Source organism: Haliotis rubra, unplaced genomic scaffold (genome assembly GCF_003918875.1).
Source record: "Haliotis rubra isolate DU_JTF1 unplaced genomic scaffold, ASM391887v1 Scf170, whole genome shotgun sequence".
Taxonomy (NCBI): Eukaryota; Metazoa; Mollusca; class Gastropoda; order Lepetellida; family Haliotidae; genus Haliotis; species Haliotis rubra.
In genome coordinates, this window is record NW_025765670.1 from 223,987 (window position 1) to 250,416 (window position 26,430).

At 40.8% G+C, this 26,430-nt stretch overlaps 3 protein-coding genes and 1 long non-coding RNA gene across 6 annotated transcripts in view; 3 read left to right on the plus strand and 1 right to left on the minus strand.

The window, feature by feature from the left end:
• LOC124272502 (steroid 17-alpha-hydroxylase/17,20 lyase-like) overlaps nt 1–26,430 on the minus strand; it is a 316,834-nt gene that overhangs the window by 199,336 nt on the left and 91,068 nt on the right. The gene's annotated exons all lie outside the window — the stretch shown is intronic.
• Nucleotides 508–8,290, plus strand: LOC124272513 (cysteine and tyrosine-rich protein 1-like). 3 transcript variants are annotated; one of them, XM_046707719.1, is made up of 4 exons: nt 508–683; nt 1,818–1,932; nt 5,394–5,581; nt 7,917–8,290. In XM_046707719.1, exons 1-4 carry the CDS (start codon nt 635–637, stop codon nt 8,138–8,140), a joined length of 576 nt encoding a protein of 191 aa, XP_046563675.1. In that variant the 5' UTR covers nt 508–634; the 3' UTR covers nt 8,141–8,290. The 3 variants fall into 3 exon arrangements, 2 of the variants coding, with proteins under 2 accessions (XP_046563675.1, XP_046563676.1); XM_046707720.1 differs by having other exon boundaries at nt 5,400–5,581; XR_006897343.1 differs by having other exon boundaries at nt 509–683; nt 1,818–1,944; nt 5,400–5,581.
• Nucleotides 14,880–16,263, plus strand: LOC124272517. The gene is made up of 2 exons (XR_006897345.1): nt 14,880–15,078; nt 16,163–16,263. It is a non-coding gene; the product is annotated as an uncharacterized LOC124272517 (long non-coding RNA).
• LOC124272506 (ADP-ribosyl-[dinitrogen reductase] glycohydrolase-like) lies at nt 17,474–26,424 on the plus strand. The gene is given in 10 exon segments (XM_046707710.1): nt 17,474–17,752; nt 18,871–18,996; nt 19,316–19,465; nt 20,991–21,134; nt 22,337–22,488; nt 23,485–23,531; nt 23,534–23,637; nt 24,595–24,753; nt 25,171–25,301; nt 26,328–26,424. Coding segments are annotated over 10 exon segments (1,065 nt in total). The 5' UTR covers nt 17,474–17,740; the 3' UTR covers nt 26,368–26,424.

The following is a 26,430-nucleotide window of genomic DNA, read 5'->3' on the forward strand; positions in this document are numbered from 1 at the left end:
GAAGTAAGTCATACACCAACATTACAATCAAAGATTTATCCTGTTTAAAAAATATTTTTAAATAATAAACGGTGTTTTAAATTTTTTTATTTATATGTGATGAAATATATATTAATGTACATACTTCTGTTAAGCCATACATCAAAGTCTTTAATTTGACTTTCACAAATTCGATTATGTCTTTCACGTTGAAACAGCTGGAGTGAGTAAGTGAGTTTAGTTTTACGCCGCTTTTAGCAATATTCCAGTAATCTCACAAGGACACAAGGAATGGGCTTAACACATTGCGTTGGGGTATCCTAGTGGTTAAAGCGTTCGCTCGTCACGCCGAAGAACCCGGGTTCGATTCCCCACATGGGCACAATGTGTGAAGGCCATTTGTGGTGTCCCCCGCCGTGATATTGCTGGAATATTGCGAAAAGCGGCGTAAAACCAAACTCACTCACTCACTTTAATGCATCCGCCTTAACATGCACTATTATTACACCTGCCTCGCAAGGTGGTGCCGCCTCACAGAACACCGTAGCCTAGTTGCCGTGGTATAGTACAGGCCCACCCGTAGGTAGTCAATGTTCTTCCTCAACTGTTCAGCTGTCTTCTTGTCGTCAAAACAACGATCCTCCAACTTGCTGCTATGTACGGTGTACAGATCGGATGTGTTATCCTTATCTTGGTGACAATTTGTAAGTATAAGTTAACATGATGTTCACGACTTGATGACAACCAGCTTGTTTCGTCTTAATGAGCAGTACCCTCTACTGATGTTCAAATGTCAACCTGTGGCACCCTCTACTGATGTTCAAATGTCAACCCACCCATAAAAAGAGCAACGCTGTGGTTTGCTACCTATATTGTTGCTTTGTGAGACTGGAGTCACTTACTTGTAACCACAGGGGTTAAAATTATTTACCTTAGGTTGTTTTATAGAACGATTCCCAGTTCATAGGTAGTGTAGGTGTGTTCCGTTGTTATGTCGATCCATGTAAATGGGATCAATATTGTTAGTTAAGGTAGAAATGTCGAATAACCCACAGTAGTAGCTAATAGACTGATGAGGTGTTTCGAGGCCAATATCACAGTTATCTATTTCAGTTTGAATAACTTACTGTACCTGTTGTTTGCTCTTACTGGGTAGGTCTGGGGATATTACCATGGTAGGGAGATAGTTCATCCATTTTATCTGTAACACAAGAATAACGCTTAGTGTCTGAATACATATAATTTTGACAGTATCAAATAAACCCTTTTAAATTAAAAAGGAGCCCCAGTGAGAGGGGAAACTCAGAACCTGAGGAAATTAAGACTTGCTTCATTTATATATGCTTAGTCTCTGAATATGTATAATTTTGATAGTACCAAATAAACCCATTTAAATTAAAAAGGATCCCCAGTGAGAGGGGAAACTCAGAACCTGAGGAAATTTAGACTTGCTTCATTTAGGGTTTTGGCATTGCAGGGAGGGCCAGGCTGTAGGAAAATAATGTGGTTCAGGGACTGGGGGACATACTACGGTAACAACTGTACTAACTCAGGTTATCATAGCGCAATCATTGACGATGTCCTCGTTCCGTTCACCTGGTCCATTACTCGGGAGTCGTACTGACTCGACAAAGCACCGGGTTTTAATGATTCATGTGTAATTGATTAGTTTTACGCTTCATAAAGGAAAATCTATAGCTGCATATCAATGCAGGAGTAAATCGATTTTAAACGGCCGCGCAACGGCTTCTAGGCTATATGCTCTGTCCTGACTCCACGCGTCATACAATGTACATGCCTGTATAAGTTGATGTGTTTATTTTTTCGATCGTTTGCAGCTTGCGCCTATGAAGTATGCTACGAGAAACAGCTTGATGGGACTTCCCAACAAAAGACCTGCACTTACTCTTGTTGTGGAACCACGTATGCTAAGTACTGCTGCGGCTCGTCCAGGTGAGCTTTCTGGTGCTATACTCTGTTATAAATATATACCAGGGATACTCTACAACAGGGATAGGTCACTCGCTTGCTTTCTTTACCATTTGTACTAATTAACGTGTGCCTCGTCATGCTCCAACGCACACAGTGACTTGGTTCGTTCCCAGCGCAACTTCGGCTGCGTTTAACGGTGTCCTCCCATTTGTGAGGACTCCCAGTTGTGAGACACATTAATTAATGGTTCAGTGCACACAGGTGGTGAATGAAGGGGTCTACTCCCATTTGTGAGAACTCCCAGTTGTGAGACTCCCAGTTGTGAGACAGTGGAGTAGGTAAATAGCAAAGAAAACACACCTTACTCCCCTATCTGATAGAATGGATTAACCCCAGCTAATTATGGATTAGCTATTTAACTGAATCTTGTGGAGGTAACTTAATGAAACTCCAAAAGATAAAGTAATTAACCTACTCAGATAAATGGCTTTAAAAAAAAACCACTTTGTGTAGGTAACTTCGTGATCATTTGAAAGAGAAATTAATTTACCTACTCAGATTTACGTGTTTGAAAAATCTAGCAATAACTGTTGTAAATATAATTAATCCAAATCTATTTATTAACCTTTGACTGCTCTTTCCGATCACCATTATGGCAGGCCTTCAACAAGTAGAATATATCACCAGTTCAAGATAATCTTTTTCAGTATTTCAGTATCTATTGAAAACAATAAATGCTCTTCAACGAACAATGTCTTCTGTGTTAATTAACTCATTAATGAACTATGCCTCCTGCGGGTACACTTCAGCAACAGGGCTGTTCCCACTTTCATCGTAGGGATGGGGAAGCACCACCTGTGTGCACTGAACCATTAATTAATGTGTCTCACAACTGGGAGTTCTCACAAATGGGAGGACACCGAATGAATTAATGAATTAATTAAGAGCAATAATTATATGTGAATGAATGAAAGAAATAAAGAAAAAGAACAAAAGAAATACATATGTGAATGAATGAAAGAATAAATGATACTCCACGGCCATCCCTCCCCAAACATGTTAAAGAACGCAAAACTATCGGTAGAACACATGTGTTAACATCAGCTGTCATTTATTTTTAAAATCTACTTTGAGACATTTGTTTACATTTGTAACTAATTCAAATATCTTATTGCATGTGTGGAATGGCATGGGCATTGACAGAATGTTAACTGACACTGTCACAGACCCCTCAAAAACAGAAAGTTTAGAACTATCACAAAGCGTTGTAAAGACCTTTCCAGTTTTGACACATACTAAGATCAACAAGAAAGAAAGAAGTTTTAGAACTATAACACTCAAGCATCACAAGCATCAATGGCGTATCAGAACAGATCGGCGATATGTCATATTTTTCACACACTTCAAATACACCCTAACAATTTTTTTAAAATTATAAAACCATCACTATTATTGCAAACACCTTTTTCACCTGATGGTATATTCCCCTCATAAATATTGAAGGTGTATGTGAAAGATGTTTTAGAACAATAACTAGAAACACTCAAACAACGCCCTGTAGTATTTCAATGGCAGATCGGCGATATGTCATATTTTTCACACACCTCAAATACACCCTAACAAAATTTTTTAGTTATAAAACTATCACTATTACTTGCAAACACCTTTCAACTAAAGGTATATTTCCCTTCTAAAAATTAAACGAATATGTGAAAGAAGTTTTTAGCGATATAATTGAGTCTTTCTTCGCTGTGTACTGAGAATTGAAGCCAGTTACTGTTCTGTTACTGAGCTGTTGCCAAGCGCTCGGCAAACGGTTTTGTGTGTAGCTTTGATACACTTAAACTTTTCATGTATGTATGTATGTATGTATGTATGTATGTATGTATGTATGTATGTATGTATGTATGTATGTATGTATGTATGTATGTATGTATGTATGTATGTATGTATGTATGTATGTATGTATGTGTGTGTGTATGTATGTATGTATGTATGTATGTATGTATGTATGTATGTATGTATGTATGTATGTATGTATGTATGTATGTATGTATGTATGTATGTATGTATGTATGTATGTATGTATGTATGTATGTATGCGTTTAACTGATGTTTAGGAATCCAAGATAGGGTTGTGTGGCATAAACATAAGCATGTCAAAACTGAGATCACGAGATCTCGCAATTCTTCCACAGTAGTGCTTTTATTATTTGATGCAGGCGACGAACATGAAATGCGTAGATCAACTTGTACACGAACTGCATTGTTACCATCGCTTAGACGCTGAGCTGTTGCCATGCTCTCGTCAAACGGTTTTCTGTGAAGCTTTGAAACTAGTATTATTTATTGAAAATAACCGTTAAAGTTCTGTTTCTTGAACATTAAGATTGATTGGACTGAAGTCCACTCTACCAATACATATTGCTATTAAGCTTTTTGTGATGACAGTCAGCCTCATGTATAAAGAACTTGATGTCGTAGAATGAGTGAGTTTAGTTTTACGCCGCTTTTAGCAATATTTAAGCAGCATCACTGCGGGGAACACCGCAAATTGGCTTCACACATTGTACCCATGTGAGAATCGAACCCGGGTCTTTGACGTGACGAGCGAACGATTTAACCATTAGGCTAACCCTGATGTCATTGAGGTATGCCATCGAAATCCTGGGTCATTTGATCAAATGGTTTGTCTGTGTCAATTCAGTAAATAGGCAGTACAGGGAAAGGGGCAAACTTGTAGGACGTGCAGAAACCAACGCTAAATCAAAGCGATTTACTATTTGATTCCAGTATTGGAGATTGTGACACACAGCAAAAGTATCAGGCGTTACCAACTTACCATGCATACACAATATATATTATGATTATCATAGATACAAGCATGTAGCATCAAATACAAGTTAATTGTAAATAAGCACTTTCAGGGGATTTAACACACTCATTATTATTGAGCTGTAGTACAAGAAACAGTGACTGAGTTTAGCTTTTATCGTAAGTGGCCTTCACACATTGTACCCATGCTGGGAATAGAACCCGGGATTTCAGCATAACGAGCGAACGCTTTAACAATTAGGCTACCCATCCGCCCCTCAATAATCAGCAATGTGATTGTGTTTATGTTAAGGTCGATACTTGTAGTTGGTTGATAGTTCCTTTATCATCCAAAACTGGCTCCCACAGTAAATATCGCTTGTGTGTGATCAAGTTTAGATATTGTAGATATCGCAACAATTGAATTGTCATAATGCTATTAGATCATCAGTACTATGACCTCTCAATGCTTTGACATCACTAAGAACACAACTGACAATGCTATGACGTCACAAAGGTGATGACATCACAACACTCGTTGATTAAAGTAAAAATACCCTAGGCACACCTCGAATATTTGTAACTTTAATCAACACGTGTTGATATATTTGATATCTGAAGACACTTGGGTGAGATTCTCTATTTACCACAATGGAATCATATCACTGTTTCAGCACCACCTACCACTACGCCTACTGGTTGACCACAAGAGCCATTATCGGCATCGTCATTGGTGTCCTCTGCCTCATCGGTCTGATCGTCGGAGTCATCATCTGTTGTGTCTGCTGCTGTAAGTCATCGCCAGGACAACGAGGTCAAGTGATACAAAACCAACATCAACTGACTGTAGTGTCAGGTAAGCAATCAGTCACATATGGGTGAGTGAGTGAGTGAGTTTGGTTTTACGCCGCACTCAGCAATATTCCAGTTATATGGAGACGGTCTGTAAATAATCGAGTCTGGACCAGACAATCCCGTGATCAATAGCATGAACATCGATCTACACAATTAGGACCCGATGATATGAGTCTACCAAGTCAACGAGCCTGACCACCCGCTTGCGAAATATTTGTGTTTTGTATATCACTGAAGAAGCTACACACAGCGATAGGTCTGAAGAAGTTGTGAACGGAGCCGTCAAGGGTGTTCGACGCATCGGAAAGTGTTAAAAAATTTGATGTTATTTATCAGCAACAGGATTGGTGGACAGGATTTCCTTGCCTTTGTGCGTGAATATGAACGGTTCTTTGTTAGTATTACCTTTTGATTCATATATATATATAATAAAACACAACAGGAATTAGGCGTGGTATGGTGTTAGCTGTTCGGAAATACCCGCCACCGCTGAATGTCTAAACATGAATTTTAAAAATGTATTGGTATATGGCGTGATGACCATGAGTTACGCATCATAGCATATGGAATCGTGTTCTGGTGGCATTGTGTGTAGGTTAATCTCCCTTACAAGGCAGTTATTTAAAGACAGACAGACAGACAGAAATATTTTATTAAAGTGTCACTGATATGTTACAGGTAAAACAATATTTCATATACAGTCAGGCCTCGTTAATACGAACACTTCGGTTTCTGTAAAAAAACGTTCGGATAGTGAAACGTTCGTACTGCTGAAACCACAGTATATGCACCGAGTTACTTCCCCTTGATATCAAAGAAATCAAAACAAAACATCAAAGACAATCACTGGATTTATTACACATTGTTTCACTCACACATTTTACTTACGAAAGTAGTCTTTAATGGTGGGCTGCGTCAAAGGTTGTTTTAACGAATTGAGCATGTCCATTGCTTTATCTGCATTTTCGATGTCACCCTGGCACTCGTAGTATCTGTATTCATCAATCTGGGATTCTTGACTTGGCAGAATTTCGACATGCTTGAAACAGTTCTTGATCGTCTGACAAGAAACATCTGCCCATGCAGATTTCACGAATCGCAAGGCTTCTCGTAAGTTTATGCACTGAGGTTTGTCGTCTTCTGCACATGCGATGAAATGTCTCACTAATGTATCTAGATAAAACATATCACCCAGCCATAACATTGGCTTACGAGACACTACTAAAATAATTTAACTAAAAAATGTACAATATACAATCTGGACGATTGTATTCATGACATACAGAAAACAGTACATTGGTAAAATATATTAAGAATGTAACTGCCTTCTACGGAACATATCGTTAATAGCATCAACTAAAAGTTTAAGAACCTTGATTTCAGTAGTATTCATTATCATAATAAATTTCAGATGATCACTAATAACTACCTTAGTGAGGGTGATTAAACGACTTACACCACGAGGGCATACTTAGTTAATACGCGTGTAGTGTATTAGGGGGGATGAAGATTATCAAAATGAGTACAAATTTATTGTTTTTAAATAGAAATAATTGCCCTAGGGCAGTTATTCATTTATGCTAAAAAAACACTTCCAGCAACAATGGACATAACTTTCCCTTGTGGTTCAAGTGGACTATCGCCCGTCAGCTGGCTGATTGTGTTGGATCCTGCCCTGCTGATATATATCTCACGTGTCCTCAGTTCAATAATCACGTGTACTGGCAGCTTGATCGCATTGCGCATGCGTGACATTGTTCGCTAATGGAGTTCGTTATTCCTTTATCGGCTAATCTAGGATCTCTCCTTGTAGAAGTCGCCTTGATGTTGGTGTACCTTGCTATCCAAAGGTTTAAAACAACATTTTCATGTTAGCTTGACTGTAATCTGTCATACAGACCCTGAAGCAAATATAGCCAAGAGTTACCACGCAAGCCTAGAAAATGTGGCAAGTCTAGATTTCCACAGCTTCAGGCTGAAAATGAAGAAAGTCTCAGGGCTTCTTTTCATTATATATATTTTTTTTCATTATAGTAGATACGGATTTCCAAGGGGACCACGAAATTTAGTTCACTATGAGCCATCTTGGATTGTTTTTCTGTAAAATATGTTCATTTCACAGAGCTAGTTGTTAGTTTAGCTTGACTGGTCTGCACGTAGTTATCCTGTTCAAGGGGGCTGTGGGTAGCCTAGTGGTTAAAGCGTTCGCTCGTCACGCCGAAGACCCGGGTTCGATTCCCCAAATTGGTACAATGTGTGAAGCCAAATTCTGGGGGTCCCTGCCGTGATATTGCTGGAATATTGCTATATCACTCATTTACTCATGTCCTTTTCAGGCACAACAAACGCAGCCTACACTCCTGGATATGGTCCGGCTCCAGTAGCATACCCTCCGACTGCAGCAGCATACCCCCCGGCTCCAGGGGCATACCCGCCGGCTCCAGCCTACACTCAAGCAGCCTATCCCCCAGAGAAGCCGGGAACGTACCTGCCCCCACAAAATGCAGCATACCCGCCCCCACAAGGTGGAGTGAACCCGCCCGCACAAGAAGCTGCCTGACCCCAGCAAATGAAGTTTCCAAGCCGATAGCCCTCGGGAACAATACAATACCCAAATATACTACCCATCAAAAGTTTAGACTCGCTTAAAACATTCACTATATGTTATGTATGTATATATGGTTACAACGAAGAAAAATGTCTCCACTAACTTGGGGGAAACAACTGCAAACGTTTTGCAGATTAATTGCACGAGGATCATGGATCAAACTGCTGAAAAGTATATTCAAATATCGTGCATGTGAACAGCTGCGTTTTGGTGTAAAGTTTTGATAAGAATTCGCCATTTTTAACCGAGTTTCATCATTTATTGAACGCATGACAATAATCTTTTCAACGTCATGAATTTGTTTTACATTACATCAGTTCATGTATAAACAGCACATTAAACAGTTTGGAATATTTTGCAAAATTTAGTTCAGAACAGTTTCCTAAAGTAAGTGGCTACATGTTCACTAGTGAGTCTAACTTTTTGATGGGGAGTATAATAACATAGTAACTGTTACCTTAACTCCCGATGTAGACCCATACTGATAGGTATGCTGATTTTTGTACCATGCCATTCAATGAATATATGAAATGTATATATTATTTGAATTTTATGTTTTTCGTCGGTTATATTATTAGCCCCATGAAGAAGGGACGATTGGGTAGTCTTGCGGTTAAAGCGTTCGCTCGTCCCGCTGAAGACCCGCTTCGATTCCCTACATTGATACATAGTGTGAAACCCATTTCTGGTGTCCCCCGTCGTGTTATTGCTTGAATATTGCTGAAAGCGGTGTAAAAGTAAACTCACTTACTCTCTCATATCATGTAAAACGTTTTGAGCAAACAAATACTCTTAAATGTCCCGAATGATGTTATAAAAAATAACCATATACGTATCGACGTATCATCTCATAGCAGCATGTTTTGTTTTTACAAATTCCAGTAAGACAGTTCAATCTCCCGTGAATGTGCATTTATAACCCATCACGTATTATACTGAAACTTTTGACCAACAAAAGTGATTTGATTTATAAACCGGCTTAAACCATATTCCAGATGTGAGCGAGGACTTGGTTGTTATACAGAAGCTGTTATTTTGGTGTTTGTCTTTATATGCAGGCCATATCTATTGTTGACTTCTTTTACCCTGTGATGAAACATATCGGTTTGAAAATATTAACACTAAAAGTATTGTTCGACTTCAGACATCAAATTTCTTTCAGTCAATGAAGCGAGCAATACATGATGGATTAAGTAGGGACTAACTCTGTTATTACTACACATTGTAAGTGGGCACTAACCCTGTTATTACTACACAGCTTCAGTGGGGACTAACTCTGTTATTACTACACATTATTGTAAGTGGGGGACTAACTCTGTTATCACTACACATTGTGAGTGGGGACTAACTCTGTTGTTACTGCACATTGTGAGTGGGGACTAACTCTGTTGTTACTGCACATTGTAAGTGAGGACTAACTCTGTTATTACTACACATTGTAAGTGAGGACTAACTCTGTTATTACTGGACATTGTAAGTGGGAAATTAACCATGTTATTACTCCACATTGTAAGTGAGGACTAACTATGTTATTCCTGCCCGTTGTAAGTGAGGACTAACTCTGTTATTACTACACATTGTAAGTGAGGACTAACTATGTTATTACTACACATTGTAAGTGAGGACTAACTATGTTATTACTGCACATTGTAAGTGAGGACTAACTATGTTATTACTACACGTTGTAAGTGAGGATTAACTATGTTATTCCTGCCCGTTGTAAGTGAGGACTAACTCTGTTATTACTACACATTGTAAGTCGGGGACTAACTATGTTATTACTGCACATTGTAAGGGGGGCACTAACTATGTTATTACTGCACATTGTAAGTGAGGACTAACTATGTTATTACTACACGTTGTAAGTGAGGACTAACTCTGTTATTACTACACATTGTAAGTGAGGACTAACTATGTTATTACTACACATTGTAAGTGGGGACTAACTCTGTCATTACTACACATTGTAAGTGGGGACTAACTCTGTTATAACTACACATTGTGAGTGGGGACTAACTCTGTTATTACTACACATTGTAAGTGAGGACTATCTCTGTTATTACTATACATTGTAAGTGAGGACTAACTCTGTTATTGCTACACATTGTAAGTGGGGACTAACTCTGTTATTACTACACACTGTAAGTGGGGACTAACTCTGTTATCACTACACACTGTAAGTTGGGGACTAACTGTGTTATCACAACACACTGTAAGTGGGGACTACCTGTGTTATCACAACACACTGTAAGTGGGGACTACCTGTGTTATCACAACACACTGTAAGTGGGGACTACCTGTGTTATCACTACACTCTTAAGGGGACTAACTGTGTTAGGACTACCTGTGTTATCACTGTGTTATCACAACACTGTAAGTGGGGACTACCTGTGTTATCACAACACACTGTAAGTGGGGACTACCTGTGTTATCACAACACACTGTAAGTGGGGACTACCTGTGTTATCACAACACACTGTAAGTGGGGACTACCTGTGTTATCACAACACTGTAAGTGGGGACTACCTGTGTTATCACGACACACTGTAAGTGGGGACTACCTGTGTTATCACAACACACTGTAAGTGGGGACTACCTGTGTTATCACAACACACTGTAAGTGGGGACTACCTGTGTTATCACAACACACTGTAAACTACCTGTGTTATCACAAACACACTGTAAAGGGGACTACCTGTGTTATCACAACACACTGTAAGTGGGGACTACCTGTGTTATCACAACACACTGTAAGTGGGGACTACCTGTGTTATCTACACACTGTAAGTGGGGACTACCTGTGTTATGTCTACACACTGTAAGTGGGGACTACGTGTGTGTCTACACACACTGTAAGTGGGGACTACGTCACACACTGTAAGTGGGGACTACCTGTGTTATCTACACACACTGTAAGTGGGGGACTACGTGTGTTATCACTACACACTGTAAGTGGGGACTACGTGTGTTGTCTACACACTGTAAGTGGGGACTACGTGTGTTATTACACTACACACTGTAAGTGGGGACTACCTGTGTTATCGACACACTGTAAGTGGGGGACTACCTGTGTTATCACAACACACTGTAAGTGGGGGACTACGTGTGTTGTCTACACACTGTAAGTGGGGACTGTGTGTGTTATCACAACACACACTGTAAGTGGGGACTACCTGTGTTATCACAACACACTGTAAGTGGGGACTACGTGTATTGTCTACACACACTGTAAGTGGGGACTACCTGTGTTATCACACACACTGTAAGTGGGGGACTACCTGTATTATCACTACACACTGTAAGTGGGGACTACCTGTGTTATCACAACACACTGTAAGTGGGGACTACCGTGTGTTATCACACACACTGTAGTGGGGGACTACCTGTGTTATCACAACACACTGTAAGTGGGGGGGACTGTGTATTGTCTACACACTGTAAGTGGGGACTACCTGTGTTGTCACAACACACTGTAAGTGGGGACTACCTGTGTTATCACACACTGTGTAAGTGGGGACTACCTGTGTTATCACAACACACTGTAAGTGGGGACTACTGTGTATTATCTACACACTGTAAGTGGGGGACTACGTGTATTGTCTACACACTGTAAGTGGGGGACTACTGTGTATCATTGTCTACACACTGTAAGTGGGGGACTACTGTGTATTGTCTACACACTGTAAGTGGGGACTACGTGTGTTATCACACACACACTGTAAGTGGGGACTACTGTGTTATCACAACACACACTGTAAGTGGGGGGACTACACGTGTATTGTCTACACACTGTACACACTGTAGTGGGGACTACCTGTGTTGTCACACACTGTAAGTGGGGGACTACGTGTGTTGTCTACACACTGTAAGTGGGGACTACGTGTATTGTCTACACACTGTAAGTGGGGGACTACGTGTGTTATCACTACACACTGTAAGTGGGGACTACTGTGTATTATCTCTACACACTGTAAGTGGGGACTACGTGTGTTATCTACACACTGTAAGTGGGGGACTACCTGTGTTATTACTACACACTGTAAGTGGGGGACTACCTGTGTTATCTACACACTGTAAGTGGGGGACTACCTGTATTGTCACACACACTGTAAGTGGGGACTACCTGTGTTATCACAACACACTGTAAGTGGGGACTACTGTGTATTCACAGAACACACTGTAAGTGGGGACTACCTGTGTGTACTGTGTTATTGTACACACTGTGTGGACTACTACACTACACACTGTTGTACAACACACTGTAAGTGGGGGGACTACCTGTGTTATTGTCTACACACTGTAAGTGGGGACTACCTGTGTTGTCTACACACTGTAAGTGGGGACTACGTGTGTTGTACGTGTTTTGTCTACACACTGTAAGTGGGGGACTTTCTGTGTTATCACACAACACACTGTAAGTGGGGACTACGTGTATTGTCTACACACACTGTAAGTGGGGACTACGTGTATTGTCTTCACACACTGTAAGTGGGGGACTACCTGTGTTATCGCAACACACTGTAAGTGGGGACTACCTGTGTTATGTCTACACACTGTAAGTGGGGGACTACGTGTATTGTCTACACACTGTAAGTGGGGACTAACTGTGTTATTGCTACACACTGTAGAGGGTGACTACCTGTGTTACACACTGTAAGTGGGGGACTACGTGTATTGTCTACACACTGTAAGTGGGGGACTACGTGTTTTGTCTACACACTGTAAGTGGGGACTACGTGTATTGTCTACACACTGTAAGCGGGGGACTACGTGTATTGTCTACACACTGTAAGTGGGGGACTACGTGTATTGTCTACACACTGTAAGTGGGGACTACGTGTATTGTCTACACACTGTAAGTGGGGGACTACGTGTATTGTCTACACACTGTAAGTGGGGGACTACGTGTATTGTCTACACACTGTAAGCGGGGGACTATGTGTATTGTCTACACACTGTAAGTGGGGACTACGTGTATTGTCTACACACTGTAAGTGGGGAACTACGTGTATTGTCTACACACTGTAAGTGGGGGACTACGTGTATTGTCTACACATTGTAAGTGGGGGACTACGTGTATTGTGAACATACTGTAAGTGGTGGACTGCCTGTGCTATGACTACTCATTGCAAATTAGAGGTGGGAAGCGAAATGCTTTAACGCCGCCATAACAGTATACAATGTATCTGAATGAAAGACGTGGGATCGATATACATAACTTGCTCTTGCCTTTTTAGCCATAGCATCACACACCACATGACCACCCCAGGTAATGTTGACCTCGTATTGACAAGGGAGCCCCGGATAGGTACACTCGGTTATGTCTTTTTACAGCCCCGTCTTAAAAGGCAGCAGTTCCTTGCGAAAGAGGTTTGACCAGGCCGTGTCATGATAACAGTGAGTGAGTGAGTTTGGTTTTACGCCGCTTTTAGCAATATTCCAGCAACATCACGGCGGGGGACACCAGAAATGGGCTTTACACATTGTACCCATGTGGGGAATCGAACCCGGGTCTTCGGCGTGACGAGTGAATGCTTTAACCACTAGGCTACCCAACCGCCCTCATGATAACAGATTTATGTTGCATTGAGTTAGAGAGAACGATAACCCTCAACGCATTGCAACTAATTGTACAGGTCCAGACAGTGGAAGCGTAATGATGTGGGCAAGAGATGTCCTACATTGCTGGAACAAACCATGTGAAAGTGTCCTAATACCTAACATGGGTCCACTGTTTTCCTTCATGCAATGCAACACCACTCTTCCAGGATTTAGAAGTAAAGTAAATGTGAGTTACTTGAAATTCCACAATCAGGAAATGCTGATAAATTTTTGCTATAATTTAAAGAAAGTAAACTGCCCTTGGGTTAGGAGAGAGTATGTTGTTCAAGTCCACAATTGTCTGTACAGAGTAGCCTCCCTTAGCTGTGTCTATATCCGTTCATTGTAGTTCGAACACCACAATGTAGATTCGCTCTCGTTATCATTACTGGTTTGCCAGCACCATTCCCATGCTGGGGGCCGGGGAGCCTTGTGGTTAAAGCCTTCGCTTGTCACGCCAAAGGCCGGGATTCGATTTCCTTCATGGAAACAATGTGTGAAGCCCATGTCTGGCGTCCCGCGCCGTGATATTGCTGGAATATTGCTGAAAACGGCGTAACACTAAACTCGCTCACTGACCCGTGGTAAAGGTTCAGGATATGCATAACTTTGATATTTAAACAAAGTAAACATGGCACAATATAACTCAAGTGCCGTTAAAAGTGGCCTAAAATCTAAACTGCAGCATCCCCGCCCATTCGTGACCTACTCGTGTTATTCCGGGAGAAGCCGAATATCTTCTTGGAGGTTACGGAAAGGGTCGATTGGTTACGAATGCATTCCCGCCATATGACCAGTTGACATCGATATCGTCACATCTTAAAGCATCAGTGGAAACAAGCAGTGTCTCAGATACAACGCACACATGCTAATGAAAAGAAAATATTTATGTCAACATGAATTTTAACAGTACAAAATTAGCACTAAACTGAAAGGCTGTAAAATGAGTCTTCAAAACATCTGGTTATTGCAGTGACAGAATCGCGTTAATACTTTGAATACAGTTAAACAAATAAACTGAATAAAAAAAGACGTATATGTTTATATTTTTCAAGATAAATAAAGTATCAATGAACTCATCAGACAATACCTCTGAGGGATTTAAAAGTGGTGCAGATAAATCTGCAATTCATTGACACCCTATAAGATATGAAATGTCGATAGACTTTTATCTCGAACCTGATTATTTAAGAAACATTATAGGATGACCAGTACTTACTAGGAATAACTGAGATAGGTCACCCCAGATAATATCTACCTCACATGTATCTCTGGGTGTTAGCTTAAAGGTCACATGCAACCAAAAACTCAAACATAATTAAAACACAATTATCACTTATTCATGACATATAATATACATTGCTGGTTAAGAAAAAACATATAAACAAAATTATAAGCGTACAATCGCAAATCAAAAGTGCAATATTGTGTACTTGGGTTTACTTCCCAAGAAACGAAGCAGCCGGGATACCGAACCCAGTCAGAGCGGGTGGGTGTGCACTCAAGTGTAACGGCTGGTTCATTTGCAGATGCCCTCACGGCTCATTGTGTGTGTATATATAGAGATGTTGGGTTTTGTAAATACATGCTCATTTTTTGTGTATAACATTTTGCAATCAACAGACATCATAACATGTCATGTGTTCAAGTATCACACCTGTCTGTCTGTGTAATTACATAATGTGACAGAGACCGAACTCGGGCCATAAATCAATGCGTTTTGTTTATGGTGTATAGCCTGATTGGTGTTAAGTTCAAATTGCATGTGGTCAGTGATCGCAGTTGTGTATTGAATATTGTCATTAGGAGGCAGGCAGACAGGCAGGCAGACACACAGGTGTCAATAAAAGAAGACATTGAGTTTTGTCTGTGACAACGACATATCTATATCACAGTTAGAAATTCTGTCAACGCTAAATAATGACATTGCTTTTAAGTATCGAACTGAGAAAGTGACTCGGTAAGAAGAACGTGTGGTGAAATAGACAAATGAAATTATATAAACAGTTTATTTACTGTCATAACATATAAAAAGCTCGCGCCTGTGAGATATCAACAAAACATTAGGAAAATAGCTCACACCAAAGCCTTCACCGAGTATTCACCAGACAGCCCGCTTCCAAGTTGCGCGAACCTATTTCACTGCGCACGTGCTATGAGCGCAGCCCAGTTGTTGAAACCAGTTTTTCCCCGAAAAGTCGGGGGAAAATTAGTGAATCGTTTGAACTCCGATTTCGCGCGGTTTTTTTCATCGCGTTATTTTTCAACTTTATAAGTTGAATTTGCATTTTTGATGATTTGTTTCGGTAAGTCCATACCGAAAGGTATCAGAATCTGCAAAGTTGTGTTTTACGTTGCATGTGACCTTTAAAGGCACTATATCACACCACACTTCTCTAAAAATGAATAATGCATGTCTCTCAATACAAATAACTATCAGATCCCAGGGAAGCTACCATATAATTTATTCCAAAGAAATTACGTATTTAGATTACAATATTAGTTTATATATATTGTTGCCCAGCCGCGCTGTTTAACTGTTTTGACGTCGTGGTTTCAAAAACGTAATATATTGTATAGAAACTGTTATAACGTTCTTATTTCTGCACACAGTGTAACGAAATTGTGTAACATTCAACAATGAGCCGATTGTCTTTCAAACCGTCTTATTTCACCAAATCCAAAACGTAGATCTGTACTATATCGACCTAGCCATCAATGAATGTGACGGTGTTGTAAATTTGCTGCTTTTCTACATAAATCGTGAAATATATGTCCCTCCTTTTCAACCCTCAATTTGATGTCGAAACAATATGTAGATATATCATTAAATACGCTTAAGAGTTTTGAATTCGCTGTGGAAATTCCTTCGTCTATGATATCCACGCGTTATTGGGACTGTGCAATTAGTGAAAACTTATACAGGCATCGGAAATGTAGCCAATTACTAAATCACTATTCACGGCGTTATTTAGTGCATGTTTTGAATTCTATATCATAGGCCCCCACCGCGGGTCAGAATATCGATAAACTAAGCCTCCATACTAAATAGTATGTAAAGGTTCATCACAGATATACGGTGACATGATCGAAAACCGGACAATTACGCACACATCAATCAATATATCGTACTTTAAAGGTCTCACAAGTATCAAAAGCTTTTGTCTATGTCTCCGATGTGTGTAGGAGGCATATACACGTGCATTCAGTGGGAATGTATTTGTTGTTTTTAATAAATCGCCAAAGACCGAGTTGCAGTCGTCAGTCCGTGGCTTTAACTGACTGACTGACTGAGTTTGGTTTTACGCCGCTTTTAGCAATATTCCAGCAACATCACGGCGGGGGACACCAGAAATGGGCTTCACTCATTATACCCATGTGGGGATTCGAACCCGGGTCTTCGGCGTGACGAGCCAACGCTTTTACCACTAGGCTACCCCGCCGCCCCTTGGCTTTAACAGCTGGCAAACTGAGAACTGAATATGAAACAGCTACGAAAGTACGAAACATTCTTCGAATCTTGCATCATTTGTATATAAATTAATACGTAATTAATATTGACGGTGTACTTCGGTGGCACGTTTAAAATAAACAAAGTTAGAAATTGATTATAAAACAGGCAGAGAACTACTAACATTTTTGAAGGTTTGTCCGATAGCCACATGCAAGTTACCTCCCTTCCCAGGTTATTAATAGAACAAGCACCGTTCGATATGTCCGACTTCTCGCTGTTTTGACGTCCACAAATGGTCACAAACAACATGAATCAGTATCGTAAATCATAACTGTCCATGAAGGTTATCTATTATTATTAACTGCTTCCAAACATGAACCACACGACGAGAGAACTATCCAGCACGTCGCCAGAACAGGGGAACCCGGGCCGAAGAAGAATCGTGCTTGTTTACAGTTTAGTAATGACGACCTAGGGCATCCCATATAATAATAGTGATGGCTGAAGCGGTGAGTGTTTTCAACTTGAATTGCGCCTTGTCTAGACAAACGCTTAGTCTGTGAATATGTACCGGTTTGACAGAAACAAATAGCTATTTGTAATTGAAAAGGAGCCCCAGTAATATGGGAGATTCAGAACCCGAAGCTGAGGAAATCTAGACTTGCTTCATTTAGGGCCAAGCTCTGCAGAAAGGGCTAGGCGGAAGGGGAAATAATGTGGTTCAGGGACTGTGAGAGCGCCCGACTCTGATATATTTATAAGTATGACCTATATGTATAAGACCTTATACATATAGGTCATACTTATAAATATATCCGACTCTGATATATTTATAAGTATGACCTATATGTATAAGACCTTATACATATAGGTCATACTTATAAATATATCAGAGTCGGGCGCCTATGTGTGAGACAGTCTACACCTTGCCCAGATATAATTTGTTTCGGATGTTAATAAGACTGACTGACTGACTGGGTTTGGTTTTACGCCGCTTTTAGCAATATTCCAGCAATATCACGGCGGGGGTCACCAGAAATGGGCTTCACTCATTGTACCCATGTGGAGGTTAATAAGAATGATGATGATGGTGATGATAGGTATGTTACCTATTCAGGAATTTGATGGATAATTAATTTAGAAAGGAACGTAAATGTGCACTTTATGAGGTCGTGGCTTAACGAAGATACACGTGTGTATGGATTATATTTGTTAATTAAACACGCTGAACCTGAGTTTTAAATCTGCATGCATCTGATCTGTAGTCAAAAGGTGTTTTCTAAAGCTACATTATTAGGGACATAAATATATATTGTGTGGGTCGGGTGAGATAAAAAGGGCGCTTGTGGGAAGTTCTTTCCTTCGTTCATCTATCTTAGCGGATTTCATGTGTTGACTTGTCTACATGGGGGTCATAATTACCAGCAAGCGTTACATACTTGTCTTTTTTAACTGGAAATATTTAGTCTTACATATAAATCATATTATATTCTATTTCTGAATATGTGTGTAGCGTACATAAAATGTCCGACGATTACTTTTGTAATGGCGAGTGACAGCCTGATAGGCAAAGTGATGACTGACCAGCCACTATTTCATATTGTATTTGCACCAAAATTTCTTTCAGGCCTCCACCCCTGGGGCTACAGCCGTCTACCCTCGGGATCAGATTCTGGCGACTCTATACGGTCAGGCAGTGGGGGATGCTATTGGTTTGCTCACTGAGTTCCTAACCAAAGAGGAGGCTAAAGAGGTATATAAAATTATCTAAAGTATTAATATTTGTTATTCTTCGCAAGCTTCACCGAATGTCCGCAATTTTCGTATTATGTTATAATTTTGGGTGGTAGGGTAGCCCAGTGGTTAAAGCGTCCGTCACGCTGAAGACCCGGGTTCGATTCCCCACATGGATGCAATGTATGAAGCCTATGTTCTGGTGTCCCCCGCGGTGATATTGCTAAAGGCAGCGTAAAACCATACTCACTCACAAACTTGCTTTACTCACATTTAATGTTTAGAACTTGTTTCGAAAGTGCCTGTTTTCCTCAAACCCATACATTTATTAAAACCAGGAATATGGTGAAGTAAGGAAACACCTTGAGCTAGAACACAAGCGTCTATGGCCTGATGTGCATAGAACAAGGTGGGAGGAGGGAGACTGGACAGATGACACGGACCAGATGATACTCATCCTGCAGTCCCTTACAGACAATGATGGACAGGTGAGATAGATATTCTTCCCCTTTTAGGCAATGCTCGGCAGGTAGTGATGCACTCCCTCCACAGTCCCTTCCAGAGGTTGGTCGGTTTGTTGTTTAACGCTGCACTCAGCAATATTCCAGCTATATGGATGAGGCGGTCTGTAAATAATCTAGTCTGGACCAGACAATCCAGTGATCAAGAGCATGAGCAACAGTCTATGCAATTGTTATAGGATAGGATGCCATAGATACTTCCAAACCTTTAAGGGGACACGACATGAGTCAACCAAGTCAGCTAGCCTGACCACCCGACCCCCTGATCCAGTCAGGAAACTTGATTTTCCAGTCCATGATCATTTCATTGTCTGTCTTGTTTACAGGTTGTCATCGCAGGCCTACTGGTGTGCGGTGTCAAGCCGTATATACAGACCAGTGCCAGTTATATTGGGCCACTTGACGTAGTTTCCATAGACTTACATGTTAATTTAGTGTAGCATAAATAATTTTCATGAATTTAACATTCGTATGATCTAAGTCAAATTTTGCACATTTGTGAGGAATCATCTTATCTACAATCAAATAATGTCTATTTGAATTTCCGTTGCATATTTATCGAATGGCAACCATTTAATCAACATATGTATAGTGCCGTGAACTCCTTTGATATGGCGGCCTATGGGATTGTGCATTGTGGAACCATACCAAGTTGATAAATGTGATCTCATTAGCTATATAGTGGTCTGAAAATTTAACTGAAATTATGTGCGCAGAGCAGAGATGATTTTACATTTGCCTGTCAAATTTGACAACGATCCATTCTAAACACAATTTAAATTATTTATGCTTCACTGAAATAACATGTAAGTCTATGGAAATTACCTGAAGTGGCCCAATATAACTTGCACGTGTCTGTACACTTTTTTCAGTCATATTGTGTGCATGCGGGCGCTACCGGAAGGCAGGACATGTTTACTCTTACCACGAACACCCGGTGTCATTACTGGTGTTCAATGAATGCTTCATATATTTTTCACAGCTGTTTTGTTCCCAAAGGATTGGCAAGACTGGCTATTCTTTTACACTGACGTGTTTTGCTTCATTTTATAAATGACTTATTACCACCAAAACCGTACTCGACCATGTGTCCCTATATCGCTTGCAAGCCGTGCGACGCAGCAGACTAAGTAACTACAGATGACGTTGGTTGGTCGGTTGGTTGTTTAACGCCACACTCAGCAATATTCCAGCTATATGGAGGAGGTGGTTTGTAAATAATCGAGCTTGGACCAGACAATCCAGTGATCAGCATCATGAGCTTCGATCTACGTAATTGGGATACAGTGACATGTGTCAACCAAGTCAGCGAGCCTGACCACCCGACCCCCTTAGTCGCCTCTTACGACAAGCATACGTTATTCAGCTAATGACTGGATCAAACCCAACTCACTCACTCATGGAAACAATTTTTTATGTGATCTGTTGAAACATTCACCCTCACATAATTGTACAGAAAACAATGTAACCATACAATGTATATGTTTGGCAGGTAAAACCCGAAGATTTTGCAGACAGGTTAAAGTTTTGGTCTCGGAATGGCTTTCCTGAACTCGGCGATCGCGTTGGCATGGGGATCGGTACCACAACAGCAAAGGTCATTGCCAACCCCGAGTTTGTGACTCAGCCACACAAGGTAACTCATGTGTGAACACCGAAAACTGAGGCATCAACAAGTTTGCAACATAGTGTGGTATCTTCATAAATATGGCAAACAAATTCAATGTAAATTGAAACGATTTCCCCAAATGTTTAATTAAATAAGGCATGTTTAAAGAAACAACACTTACACTACAGACAACCCTAAACATATCAATATCAGAATAGCCAAGAGAGTGTAATGATCAATAACCTGGCCATATGGTCTGACTCATCAGTATAGCTAGACCTGTTGTAAAGGTTTTGTGTTGTTGAACGCCTCAAGGCCCTCAACAGTTAAGATATATGACAGCGGTCCATATATTCCCTGACTCACAGCATGAGCATCCATCTCCGCAATTAAGTTTAGTTTTACGCCGCACTCAGCAATATTTCAGCTATATGGCGGCGGTCTGTAAATAATCGAGTCTGGACCAGACAATCCAGTGATCAACAACATGAGCATCGATCTTTGCAATTGGGATACGATAGCATGCATCAACGAATTCCCCCGAGCCTGACCACTCGATCCCGTTAGTTGCTCCTTACATTAAGACAAACGTGGGTTGCTGAAGACGTTGACAATTCAACTGGGACCTCCTAGCTACGAGGAATAACGAATTTTACGCCCAGAGTGTAGTTCCCAAATCCGGGTTCGATTCGATTATATAAATGAAATTCAAAGGAACCAAGTCTAGGAAAATAACTCCATAATGAATACACTTTAGGTTTATCTCCTAAACACTTTATTGTCCAATGAGAGTAAGCTTGACTTTGTGTCAGTGCCGTTAAATCTAGTCACGGATATAGAGATCCCGTGGCTGGTTGAAGATGAAGGAAGATAGGAACGAACGTTCTATCTCGGCCAATCATATTCCTTCTTTTCATATTCATCAATTACTCACCGCGTCATTACCGAAAGTTCATAACGTAACCTCTCTTCATAAGCGGATCCAGAAATTTTCGAGGGTGTGTGTGTTTGTTTGGGTGTGTTCGTGCCATTGCAAAACATTAACTTCAATGTAGTCTTTAGTCATTTTCAAAACAAAACAAAATGTGTGTGTGTGTGTGTGTGCGCGCGCGTATGTGTGTGTATGTGTGTGCGTGCGTGCTGATCGAACCCCCAGATCCCCCCCTCTGGATCATCTGGATCAGCCACTGTCTCTCCCTTTTACCTTATATCATTGGTTTTCCATACAGGCCGCGCGCGAATGGTGGGAGAGTGGGAAAATGGCGGCTTCAAACGGAGCTGTCATGAGAACCTGCATTCTCGGCGTCCAACAGTTTTGGGACACGGAAGCTGTGGTTGACAATGCCCTGAATATATGCAAAACCACTCATTACGACCCGAGGTAAACTTAGCTGTACAATATGTAACGGCTTATTAAACTCTGAATATAAATAGTTTAAAAATTCATATTGCAAAATTGTAAAATATTGGGTTTATAAAATAAAATCCCAGCCACCTCTGATTTCATCTTTGGAGCCTGGGGACTCAGTTTCGGGTTTATGACCGGAAGAAAAGTCTATTAATTTATTATTATATAATATTATTTCTGATTGATCCCACCGAACGCTCTTGTGTTGAAATATTGAAAACAACAAGAAGAAAAAAGTACACGAAGTACTGGCAATAGACCTAAATGTTCAAGAAGCATGTGTGTATTTTGAAATTCCACTATTATGTCTAGATAGCACTGAAAAACAGAACAAGTAAACGATATTGACACGTTTAATAAAAGGAAGCGAACGGGCGATACCCAAGCACCTACCCTGAAATGACTGAATATGTCATGTGAAACCAGTGCTATAACTAACTACCTGTCAGGTGGGGAAAAGGCCAGTGACCATATTTGTAGCTATCATTAAAGCCTTTTAGGATTAAACTGCACGTGGCTCTTAAGCAACCTACCAACCCAATCATTTCCAATTTAAGTCGAGAAAAGTTTAAGTTTGCAGACAAATATGTAGGCATACTCAAGCAAACGGTTTCCAATGGTCATCCTCTTGTTCCACCCCATTCTCCTGTTCGTAGGATTCACCAAAGTGGTAAAATCTGACACCGGCATGACTTCCGGCTTTCCTCCCAGACTAAGCTGGCATTCATTCATTCATTCATTCATTCATTCATTCATTCATTCATTCATTCCGGATGTCATATAAAGTAGCGGGGCGGTGGGGTAGCCTTGTGGTTAAAGTGTTCGCTCGTCACGCAGAGGACCCCGCATTGAATTCCCCACATTCCCCCTCAGTGATATTAATGGAATATTATGGTTAAAGAGCCGTGAAACCAAACTCACTCACTCACTGCTGTAAACTATCAACTATCTTGTTTGTTGTTGTGCCAGGTGTCAGGCGTCGACAGTTGCTGTGTCGGTGGCAATAAGCCTCATGTTGAGAGGGCGCCACAACACATGAAGCGCAGTGGGAAATACAGGGTGAATAAAATCATCCAAGACAGCTTCAAGATGGCCGCTGCCTGTCTTCCAACTCAGGAAGAGGTACAGCATTGTCAACTTTTTATACAGGCCGTTTTCTCTGTACTGCAGCTGCTTTGTATGGTGTCAGTTTTATTCTAGGGCTGTCGAAATATGGTGCAGAAAATGTTCTTAGGACATGTTCATGATTTCCAACGTATCCAGACGAATGTATTTTACTTCAAATTGCAAATAAATGAGGGATAGCTTTTTGCCATCATATCAAGTCATCGGCCAATACATATCGTGTCAGGAGGAGTTGCGCATTGACGTCAGTACACCAGTCGGGAGAATTACTTACTTAGTTAACATCTACATTATCTTACCCGTGGAGATCCGGGTTAGAGTTGATCTTCAGTAGCCCAAGCTTGTCGTAAGAGGCGACTAACGGGATCTGGTGGTCAGGCTCGCTGACTGGGTTGACACATGTCATCCTATCCCAATTGCGTAGATTGATGCTCATGCTGTTGATCACTAGATTATCTGGTCCAGACTCGATTATTTACAGACGGCCGCCATATAGCTGGAATATTGCTGAGTGCAGCGTAAAACCAAACTCACTCACTCACTAACATGTACATCAGAGTTAAAGGAGTACCTTCTCCAGTCAGGTGCACACGTCATCACTAGTACACGAGACAAGTATTTGGGGTCAGCAGACAATGTTATCTATTGGGTCGGGGAGGGGTGCAATTTTAATTAAGTTTCATGGGAGTGCCTACCAACCTTGTCATAGTGCCCTTTTATACAATTGTCTTGATAGAGTGCCATGTTAATATATTGCCTATACAGGATCAGGACGATAAAAAATAGTATTTCCCATTACTGACCAACTTAAACTTTGATTGTTTGTTTGTAAAGTGTAGTTCTGTGCTCTGATATTTTCGATAAATTTTGACATTCCTCAAGTGATCACCGTACTGTCCAATATCACATCTGCAAATCTGGAACATTGTTCAATCTTTGCTTTCATTTGTCCAGAAAAAGGAACTGAAGTCATTCCTGGAGATGAGGAAGATCCAGAACCTGAAACTGTCCGAGTCCGGAAAGATCGGCTACACCTACAAATGCCTGGGTGCCGGGTTCTGGGCGCTCAAACAGAAAGACTTCAGGAAAGCACTGCAGAAAATCGTCATGGAGGTAAGGCTGTAACACTGGTCAGAATATTAGTGTTTTATCAAATTGCATCAATAATCTGGCGAATATATACTTTTCGACATCATCAAGGTGAGTGAGTTTCATATTAGTTTTACGCTGCTTTTAGCAATATTCCAGCAATGTCACGGCGGGGACACCAGAAAAGGCTTCACACATTGTACCCATGTGGGGAATCGAAACCGGATCTTTGGGGTGACCAGCGAATGCTTTAACCACTTAGGTTGCCCTGATATTGGTGGAATATTGCTAAAAGCGGAGTGGAAGCTCGCTCCCTCACCCTCCCTCCCTCACTCACTCCTCACACCACATAGTCCGAACTAACTCCATCTTCATGTTAACCATAGACTCAATCTGACGACCATCTGGCCTCATCTTGGTTACTCCATCTTCCATCTCCAGGGAGGTGATGCGGACAGCAATGGCGCTGTGGCCGGAGCTCTTCTCGGCTGTAAACTAGGAATGGCTGCCCTTCCGGCGTCATGGGTGACAAATCTCAAACACAAAGCTTGGCTGGACGAGAAGATTGAAAAGTAAGGTTTTCACCATGTGATACGTTTGCAGGCTCGATTTAAGCAAGTGCTTTGAACTGGTGCAGTCTGATACTGCAAAATGCAACCTCATTTTTATACAAACTTGCACCCAGTGCATGGTAATATTTTGCTGTTCAATGAACACATGCTTCAACTGGAAGACAGTAACTGATTTGGCGCAGTGACTCTGATGGCTACATCATTTACACAGACAGTGACGAAATTACAGTTACTGCGACTGTCATGAAAGTTGAAGAAGTAACATAGAATGATCTTATCAGACCCAGAATAGTTTTGTTATAATGATGCTGTAAATCATCACTACCGAACCTTAAGCATTATATATAGTTTTATTATGAACACCAACCGGTTCCTGTCTGGTGCATCAAGGTTATTACCAAAGGCTTCAATGAGTCCAAGTAGATTTCATTTTCTTATATCGATCCCTGGGACCCGTGAAGGTCCGGGTTAGAATGAACCTTCAGTAACCCATGCTTGTCATAAGAGGCGACTAACGGGATCTTTTATACCTATATGTCTTTCTAACGCAGTTTTCTAACGGGATCGGGTGGTCAGGCTCATTGACTTGGTTGACACATGTCATCGGTTCCCAATTGCGCAGATCGATGCTCATGCTGTTGATCACTGGATTTTCGATTATTTACAGACCGCCATATAGCTGGAATATTGCTGAGTGCGGCGTAAAACTAACCTCACTCACTCGATCCCTGGGTGCTGTTGTGCAAAACAACCTTAGCGCTAAGACTACCTTAAGTCTAGTATGTTAAGGTATGGGAGTTACGGTCACCGTAGCGCTAAGGTCGCCTTGTACGACGCCAGCCTGATTTGGTATTAAGGCAGATCTCATGTTGATTTGTTTGCTTGTAGATCTGCACATGTATGACAAATTTCTGGAAGAAACTTAAAAAAAACGTAGTTGTTAGGAGATACTCTTAACGTAGGATTCAAATCCACCATGTGCTCAATATTGATTATTTGGTAACAGTTTACATTTGTTTCTTCCAGATATTTCGTCCTGAGCGAGAAGATGATGGTAAACAAATAACAACTTGGAAAACTGTGTTTAGAATCTGTACTCAGGAATAAAAAAAAATCGAACTTGTGTTTT